General features: G+C 32.4%; 2 protein-coding genes across 2 annotated transcripts in view; both read right to left on the reverse strand.

The window, feature by feature from the left end:
- Window positions 1–3371, reverse strand: part of LOC108756282 — a 170659-nt gene extending 167288 nt beyond the window's left edge. The window contains exon 1 of the mRNA XM_018499963.1: window positions 3359–3371. The gene's annotated coding sequence lies outside the window, so the exon portion shown is untranslated. The remainder of the gene's footprint in view (window positions 1–3358) is intronic.
- On the reverse strand, window positions 211–3302 carry LOC108756283. The gene is made up of 2 exons (XM_018499968.1): window positions 3026–3302; window positions 211–1074 (listed from the first exon to the last, which is right to left on the reverse strand). Exons 1-2 carry the CDS (start codon window positions 3048–3050, stop codon window positions 245–247), a joined length of 855 nt encoding a protein of 284 aa, XP_018355470.1. The 5' UTR covers window positions 3051–3302; the 3' UTR covers window positions 211–244.
- Window positions 3372–10590: the final 7219 nt, after the last annotated feature.

Here is a 10590-nt window from a genome sequence, read left to right on the forward strand (position 1 = left end):
TATATATCGATATGTAATTGGAAAGTTAGACATTTGTTTACATGTACATAAAATTGAATGCAGTGAACATTAAATTTAAGTTATTCGTAACTTCATTTTCACTTTATAATATTAAAATGTTTTAAATATATTTGCTTGAAATTTGCTTCCGTTACATTACATGAAATGTGTTGCTTTTTTTAAAACAATGCAGATATTATTGTATAAATTATTATATCCGTGCAAATCGAGCGACGCATATTCATCATTTCATATTCAAACGCAAGTTCTGTGCGGCAGCAATCATTTGGCATCTTTGTAATTCCATCTTCTGTTCTTTTAGCTTGAGAAGCTGCTTCTTCAGTTCCAATTCCTTATGTCTCACAGCCATTTTCTCTTTGTGCCGCCTCTCTTTGTTCTTTTCAGCCAGTGCAAAATTCTTTGCCATTTCCTCTATAAATTTTTCGAATAATGACGTCAAAATTTCCTTACGTTCCAATGTTTCACCGTCTTTCTTATTGGTCATGGGGGCTAAAGGATCTTCGCGTTGTCGATCGTCAAGCGAGTCGCTGCCTTGATCGCAACCTGGTTTTGGATGAATCAAGAGATTAGATGATCCGCTTGACGGCTGCAACTCGTTCGCCTCTAGGTACACATGCCTCTTCTCATTGAAGATCTCGTCCAAGGCGCGTTTATGTTCCCACTGTCCGTAATGTCGCATCCTGCCCGGTTTTTTCAGCCGCTCGCGGAGCACGAGGTTTTTATACTTGCGCTCGAGAACCCGCCATTTATTCTCGCATTTCTGCGGACTAAAGTAGAATCCGTAATTCTGCATCTCCAGCGATATCATCTCGAACATCTCTCGTAGATTCCTGATCTGCGTCGATTGTCCGACCAACGATCGATACTTCTTGTACTGGCTGATCAGGCAGGTGGTGGCCTTGCTGGTCCACAAGTTCAACGCGCCTACGTCGACACTCGACGGAATCGTGCTGGCATTCTCCAAATTTGAAAAGCTGTTCTCGTGCTCCTCCTCGACGTAACACTGAAGGGTCGGTTCCACTTTGACTTCCATGTGACTGTCGATTTTGTTCTCTACCAAAAATAAATAATATTAAACAAAGTATCTTTTAAAACCGTAATGTAAACACACAACACAAATAGAAAAGAAAAAAAATATTAGTATGTAAATTATATATACTTTATTACTAGAAAAAGAGAAACATATAAACGATCGCGTTTCGATCCCGTTTTGGATTCTCTTCAGTGTAAACCGATAACTAATAAATCTTACAATAAAAAAACATAACTATTGAAATCGTCATAAACAAAATTCTAAGAAGAGCTATATGGTCATACGCTGAAATTAAACTGATCAATTATTTTTCACGTCCACATCTTGTCAACAATTGTTCATCAAATTCCAATTGATTAAATAAATAAATAGTAATTAAATTATGAATCTGTGGTTAAATTTAATATTAAACAAAATGTGCACTTACATGAACAATGAGTAGGTCGAACAACGCTTTTTACTGCATCAAACTGTCTGGTTTATTGCATTATACAATAAATTGATTTAAAATAATAATTGATAAATCTTAATTTTAAATTTATTAAATAAAAAATAAAATATAGCTTACATGAAAAACGTTAATAATTAATATCTAAACGATATTCACAATAATAGTGTCGTCGACGTAATGACAATTAAACAATAAAAAAATGTATGTAAATCAAATTATATGTTTTTATTTTTCAAACAAAGTATATATGTTTAAACACTAATAACCTATGTCGGCTCTAAAAGTCTTTATTTAATTTATTGATTTATTCATTAGAGCCTATTCAAATTTTATGTTATCACAAATTAAATTGACAAACAATTTAATAATATTGGGAAAATTAAATAATTTAAAAGAATTACATACTATATATCGTGAAACTGTATGAAAAAACTAAATCAAAATAAGTAAAAAATACAAACCAATATAAGTCGACTCTGGATCATAATTTAAGTCATTTTCAGTATAACAATAAAATGATAACAGATTTAAATGTTGAGCACTGCATTAAATTTCTATATGATATAAACGAGGTGCTTTGTAGAACTGGAGATATATACGCGAGTACAAAGTCAGAAGTAATCGTCCGTGAATAAAATCTTCAATTGTATTCTATTGTATTTGCAGAATATATTATTTGATAGTCAGATATTAAAACTGAAATATTAAACGCACAATAGAATATCTCAGTTACATATACAAGTTACATCGACTGGCTTGCCGTTCGGTGCGATTGACTCGCGATCTATAGATCCAGGTTCAATCCCACTTTGCGCCCACATACGCGATTTTTCGCGTTTTAGGAGCCGAAAATAGCTGCACCTAGCTGGTGATTAAAGAGATCTTTGGTCGGCAGCGCCGGTAAACTATAGATGTTTATATAATGTTAATCAAAAGTTGTATAGGATCGATAGGAAGAGCTTTGAAAATTAAACATTAAATATGACGTATTTAAACAAAATTCAATATTTTTGCTTATTTTTTAAGGTGTTTTCCAACTTTCTAATAATTTTATCATATTCGGGAAATCAAAATTTACAAAAAACACTATTTCTTTAACTTACATTCTTTTGGGCAAAAGTCGGACCTTTTTTAATATCCTCCAAAAAAAGGGCAGATTTTTGTCCAAAAAGATATAAGTAAACAAAAAAAAATAGTGTTTTTTTTTTGTAGATTTTGACCTCCTAAATATGATAAAATTATTAAGAAGTTCGTGATATTTGGGGAACAGCTTAAAAAATAAACAAAAATAATATTGAATTAATAATTTGTTTTAATATATCACATGTTTATGCTCAATTTTCAAGGTGTTCCCTATCTATCCCAGACTTTTTATTAATATTATCATATTCAGCAAATTGAAATCTATAAAAAATGCTATTCCTTTCACTTATTCCTTTGCGGACAAAAATCAGCCCCTTTTTAACGTTCTCCTTTTTCGAGAGAAATTGAACAGACTTGCACCGAAGCGATTTTCTTACCTTTCGACTCCTTATTATTAACCATGATATCGTCCAGGTGAAAATCAGCGTCGACGACGTTGTGATCGCATCAAGTAATCTGGTTGGAGTGCTATTCGCTGATGTCGACTATACGCTTAGTTCTCGTGGGGGGCCGAAAAACCGAAAGGAACTAGTTCCAAACCGGTTTCAACCTGGAACTGGTTCCGTACGCGTTGCAAACTATCGGCAATCATGTTCGCCCGCTTGTTAGATTCCACGTGAAAGACGCGCAACTTCACCGGTTCGTGCAAAGATGTCGTTGATTGTCTTGCACGAGTTTCGAACGCATTCCGAACCAGGATCGAATGCAACGCATCCCGTCCTCAAAGTTCGATGGAAAAAACAAGGGACTGCGGAGGATCGTCATGTCGCGCAGACGGGCGCGTATCGGTTTACGCAAAACCGTACATCGAAACCGTTTCACTCCAAATGGAAACTTGTCGCCGGGTTAACTAGTTTTTTGAGCCGAACCTCTTCGGCGGGGGCACTTTCTAATAGGAATCAGACGCCTTGCGAAAAGACGCAACTCGACAAACATACAGTTTCTCGAATGTTTGTGCTTATTTAACAGACCGGCTGTATTATTGATAAACATGATTGCATTTTTATTTTTAAATCGTCTGATTGGACTCTAAGCTTTAGATATCGTATACTCATTAAGATCGAAATTAGACTTCCTGGCCAAGTGTAGGAAGTAAGTTAACGCGGAAATGCAAGGCAGTTACCGAATCAGAACTTTTAATTTTTGATAGCTAATGTATATTTTCCTTATAATTTGCATAGTTAATTCTCTCTTTCTTCTCCTTTACACAAATAAAAATTCGGTATAACTTTTATTTCAATCCAATATATACCTGGATCTATCATACACTGAAGAAAAGTAAACTAAATTTTAATACATACTTTTTTTAATAGTGCTAAGTAAATATTTTTTTTACACAGTAAATAAATGCCTACTAAAAAAAATTAATTTTAAAAACTAATTTGATTAAATTAAATTAATTTTCATATCAAATAAATATATGTAACATTGTACAATAAATATTTTCCTAGAGCTATTCAAACATATATTTAAACTTATTATTTTTTTTTAGCGTATATTGTATTAATTATTACAAATGCAATGAAAAATTAATATTATTATCAATATAAATTATCTATAATTAGAATTAGAAACCTTTCACCTTCTCGCAATCTTAACGCGCTAATTTATATTGTAAACTTGATCAAAAGTGAATTTCTCTTACTTATGTATTTAATTACATAATATCTTCGTAACACACTCATGACGCAATCAAATGAGAATCATTATTTACACTAAGTGTAACTAGAGACACAAATGAATGGAAATTCCTCTACACACACATATATATATATATATATATATATATATATATATAATTAATTAAATAAGAATCTCATACTCCTTACATTTTTCGCCTCGTTGCAAAATCATCTCGACGATACTTTCGTTCTGGCTAAGCCAGACTCCTCGCTCGGAAATGCGCGCTAATAAGTTCTTCACGGTCGCAAAATGATTTTGCCACAACGCGTTCGGAAAACACATAGTTGCGGTATAAGCGATTTACGAAGACGTACGGATGCGTAGGAACGCACGTACCGTTCGCGGTTTATGACAACTTTTATGTCATGTCGTGGAACAGAGTTAGCGGGATTCCATTGCGGGATGCACCGATGCAGTCGTTGGAATAGTCGAAGATAAACATCGAGCATGCATCTGCCATACGATAACTCTATCGAATAATTTCTGCCGGATGTTTTTTTCCAATTTTGATGTACGTACGTACATATTATACAATACGTGCATATGTGCATCGATCGGCCTAGTTTGCTTTAGACGATTTATGACTCACGTCAGATTTCTCAACGGATTTCATAAGTTTATATGCCGTGTATCTTGATAATTATAGTGTATGTTGTATTTTTAATATATATTTTTAATATATACTGCTCATAATGTAAAATTATACCCAGTTTGAGTTATTTTTAATCATTTTTATAGGTCGCCATTACTCCCATCCAACGTGTCGTTAATTTGACTAAAACAGTGCAGTTAGGCTGAATTTAATTCAAGAAAATACATTGAATTGAATTCAAATTTAATTACAGATGGAAGTTGTGAAAATAACAAAATGTATTTAACTTAATTGGGTTACCATTGTTCTTTTCATATAACAGTATATTTTTAATATAGATACTAATTTTAATATAAGAAATATTTCTTATTTTACGCGGCACGTGATATCATAAACAGAGTTCAATCCCTTGAATTTTCTGGCACGAATTATAAATCGTTTAAAGTGAGCTGCTTCAGATTATAACGTCCAATGAAGTTTTCTAAATGACACGCAACGTTTGCCACAATCATGTTTGCTCAACACCTCTGGCGCGACGTAATTTAATACCGGTATAAGTAATACGCGTAATCGTATTCTTATTTGTGTAATTGTGGCGCCCGTTACTGGTTCTCTCGCTCTCAATCGTAACGAGACTGAGAATAAGGATCATGCGAAAGTATTTCGTCAGTGTAACGCGGGCGATCGCATCACGCAAGGAGAAGGATAATCGTGGCCGATGTAACGACCAGCCGTAGATAATCACGTTGCCATCAAAACGAACCTTTCACCGTTCTTACCGATAATTATGCGCTCCTTTAACATCCCTCTTCGACAATTGTCGAACTGAATACGGAAGGGAGCGACGTGATGTTAACGTCGATAGTAAAGCACTTTATAGCTACCGAGAAGCACGAAGCGTATCGTTATATTGCAATCCACAAAAGTGCTCCCGAAAGTGCTCATTTAACAGCAACTGATGGAACTTTATGCGAAAGTTACGTAGTTAAGTAATGGAAGTCCTATTACTAAGATGTATATCTAATAATAATCATTAATCAAGATGCAACCAAGACTGATCTTTCTAAATCTAAAGAAAGGATAAACTTCGAAATGGAATATTTTGCTTTATATAAAAATTAAATTTGAAATTGTTCACTTGGAAAATAATTGATAAAAGTGACACAAAATAAATTAAACTGCTATGTCTTGATCGATGCATTTCCTGTGTTATATTTTATTCTATACAAAAGAAGAGTCTGCTTTATACGTAACAAAGATCAACATTTTTTTTAAATTTTAAATATTAGAAAGTGGCTTTAATTGTTACAAATGTTAAATGAAAAGGAGCATACAGTTACACTTTAAATACCTAGCGCCTTCCCGGTCCTAGTGTTAAGATGTTGAACTACTATCCAATATACATTCAATTAAATTGAATTAATTCTGAAATATTAATTCAATTTAGTTGAATGTATATTGGATAGTAGTTCAACATCTCAACACTAGGACCGGGAAGGCGCTAGGTATTTAAAGTGTGGCTGTATGCTCCTTTTCATTTAATATTTTTTTTAAAGTTCATTTAATCGATAATAATATAGTGGTTAAGAATTAATAATATATAATGAAGTATAACATAGCGGTTTGGCAGGTTTAGCGCTCAAGTCGACGACATTACGTTGTTACGCGGCCATGGAAAGGCATCGATCCCGATACACAGAGTCTACATGCCGATTTACTTTCCCTTCGGGATATCGAATACCTTTCGAGCTTCAAACATTCAAGCATCGAACGTTCCACGATAATTTTAAATTCTCGTTCGCGTCTGAGAATGAGTGTAGAAATCAAGGACAGAAATTGTATGGGAAAGGATTTCTGGTGTTTGCTTGTCCAATATGAAATTAATTAAAATTTAATATTATTAAAAATTTAATAACATGATCTCATGCGTATGAGAGAGAGATAATGACTGCTTTCCATTTAATGACACAAGTCGACACAAACATCGTACTATCTTTCTTGACATTCAGAGAGCAATAAAGACAGAACGACACTTGTGTCACCAAATAGAAAGCACCCAATAAGTTATATAAGAGCTTTGAAACATAAAATTGCATACATAAACCGAAAAAGATTTATTAAATCTTAATATATATTTTCTTAATAGTACTAATTAATATTCGTTTACATGTTTACTTTAGTACTATTAAGTTTACTTAGTACATTTACATATTATTTACAGTAAACAAATATTTACTCAATAAACATGATGGTTGAATCAAATTGATGATTCTTGTAACAAATAAATATATATTTAAATTTAGTAAATATTTACTTTGAATTATATTCAAACAAATATTTATTAAAATTAATATATTTTTCAAGTTTATCGGGGCATGTTTAGGGTGTCTTAAAATATACGCGCATCACGATTAATAGTTATTATTTTAAATAACTTCTTCTGACCTATTTCTTGTTTAATATTTTAAATAAGTTTTTGGAACTTATTTTATATTTTTTATTTTAAATAAATTGTATCAATTATGTTACTGAGCCCTGTTCCTAAATTCGGTAATAAATTTATTGTAATTAATTTTTTATAATAATAACACATATAATAAAATTAACAATATTATATGTATAATACTAGTTTACATATTAAAGAACAGGGCTCGATAATATAACTGATATAATTTATTTAAAATAAAAAATATAAAATAAGTTCCAAAAACTTAAAATTTATATATATTAAATAAGAAATAGGTTAGAAGAAGTTATTTAAAATAGGAAATATTAAATAACGTTTTAATTTTTTCTTTATTTAAAATATATATTTTAAATAAATCTATTTGAAATAAGACCGAGCCCTGTTGAGAAATTAATGATCCCAAATGTATATAAGAACCTAAGAAGGAAGAATTTATATATCATTACTTACGTGTCTACGAAATGTATTGAGAGTTGAAAGAACAATATATCGTGATCTCTATCTTGTCTATATTTCTGCGGAGTGTAATACACGGTGGACGTTCCAGCGTGTGCATTACTGCGGATAGACTTTGTCGTGATTGCGGGTGCCGAGAGCGCAGGAAGCAGACCATTTTGCGAATCGTCTCGAACAGAGCGCATGTAAATTACGGAAGGGTCGACATAATAACCACCCACGCGGGAGTGTAACGTCTAGTTCGCGATAAACGCGCAGAACAAATCAGGGAAAATAGACAATAAACGCGTGCATTTAATCCGCTGTGATGAGACAACATTAGGAGATAAGGGATGATACGCTTCGATTGGGGCGGAGATTTATTTTCTCGTAACGAGCTAGTCAACACGTCAACACTTAAATGTTAAGTTATTTTAAATAAAGTAACTACACTCTAAAAAATATGGATATGGATTTAATATCACTAACAAGATACTTATTACTTATGTGCGATAACTCGGAAATCCGCGATATGCGGAACAGTCTCATAACGGTGTTTATCAGGGTTGGGTAAGTTAATGTTTTTTTTTAAACTAAATTAAGTTAAAGTTATAATGGCTTATAAAATTAATAAAATTAAGTTGAAAGTTGAAGGAATAAAGAATTAACTTAGTAAAAGTTAAGTTAAGATTGAATTAACTTAAGTTAAAAAAAGAAGTTAATAAAAAAAAAATTATTTTTCAAATCGGAATGTCCTAATTTCTCTTATAATGAGATTACTTTAAATAACACTTACAAATATAGATTATTAGGTAAATTTAATTTTATATTCACATGTAAGTTACTTATATATATAATAAGAGTCACACTATAAAGCATTTTTAAAATCTTGCAAGAGAAAAGGGTATATGTTTGCATTATTTCTCTTTCTTTTTTTTTAACTAACTTTATCTAACTTTCTTTAACTTTTAAAACGACTGCTCATGTTTACGACTACATCGATAGATATTTGTTACAAAGGTAAATGTAAAAATTTAGGAAATGGGTGAATGTGCAGTACTGTTCTACAACAATTCTTCATCTAAGGTCCATTTCATATTTATATTCCTGAAATATAACATTCATAATACCTAAAATTAGTGTGATTCAAATATAAGCGGGAATTGACAATATCTAGCGACTCAATAAAAACTGGCTACCGTATGATGTGACTCATATTACAGTCTCTCATCATAAAATCATTGAACTTTTTCTAAATTAATTCTCTTTATATTTTAGATTTTATAGAAAAAAAATATTAGCATTAAGAGAGGTAGAAAAATTTTTAATTTAAAAAAGTGAATAAATTAAAGTTTAAAAGTAACCAAATTAAGTTAAAAATTAATGCATTTAAAATTAACTAAGTTAAGTTAAAAGTTATTAACTTTTTAACTGTTTTTTTTAACTGCTAACGTTTTAATTAGTTACTAAACAACCCTGATGTTTATATAATTTTTATTGCGTTTGTGTTTATATCAACACTGACATTATAAGAATTATATGTAAAGTATGTATTATACGTACTTTTTACAAAATGAAAAATTATTTAAAAATTATAAATTTTTCTATATTTTATTTGTAAGCAATACAAAAAGTTTGATAGAAACTTAGAATTTGGATAAAAAATTATTTCAATAAAAAGTAGAAGACATATTTTAAAGAATAATGATAAAATGAAAAATTTTATTTAAATTATAAAATTGTAAAATTGTATTATTACAATAAATATTCAATATTAATCTTACTAAACGGTATATGTATACAACATTTATTTTTGTACGGAATGAATTTCTAATTCCAGTTATTTTTCGCAGAGACTGTACACATAATCCTTAACACCCACAGTGTTCAAATTCATACCCATACTTCTTAGAGTACAGGTTCAAACTACAATGACTCGCTCGTTATGAGACAGTTCCGCATATCGCGGATTTCCGGTTCATCGCACATAAGTAATAAGTATCTTAATACAGAAATTTCCACGCATATATATACATATATACGGACATATTTTATAGGGCGCATATATTTCATATCCAAATATTCGCGCACGATTAACTTTTAACAATTTAATAACAATTAATAAAGTTATTATCGCGCACTAATTTAAACATCAATCGATAATAGAGAGAATATATGACGTGACAGAAATGGTACACTCATTTATCAAACAAGATAAATCGTATCCAAACGCCATTATCAATCGATCATTTGCCCTGAACACCTCATTCAACGTAAACGTGGAGGATCCGTTTGCGGATTGTCGAGAACGATCCGTTTCGCATACACCACCGACATTGGTATAACGGATCAGCTCTTAAAACCGCGGCGTGTCCCTGCCGTTGCAACCCCTAACGCTTCGATTTTTTGCGTTCGCGCGTCATGTACAATGCCGATACAAGCGCCTTCGCCGCTTGTTGGAGTGACATTACGGAGTAGAGTCGAACGCGGCGGGAGAGCGAGCGAGCGAGCGAGCGAGAGAAAGAGAGAGAGAGAGAGAGAACAAGAGAAAGTGAGAAAGAGAGGAAAGAGAGAAAAAAGGCAGTGTAAGAAAGAAGGGGTGATTTGGCGCGCGCGTTCCAAAGCCAGCGCACACAATGCTTTGCGCACGCATACAACACAAACGCGCGCGTAGAAGTGAAAAGAGAGAGGAGGGCAGGCTGTTGGCCGCGCGGCGTGAGAGAGAAGCCGATCACCGACGGATCGACGGCGGCGGGAAGATCGCG

This window comes from Trachymyrmex septentrionalis, unplaced genomic scaffold, assembly GCF_001594115.1.
Source record: "Trachymyrmex septentrionalis isolate Tsep2-gDNA-1 unplaced genomic scaffold, Tsep1.0 scaffold97, whole genome shotgun sequence".
Classification (NCBI taxonomy): domain Eukaryota; kingdom Metazoa; phylum Arthropoda; class Insecta; order Hymenoptera; family Formicidae; genus Trachymyrmex; species Trachymyrmex septentrionalis.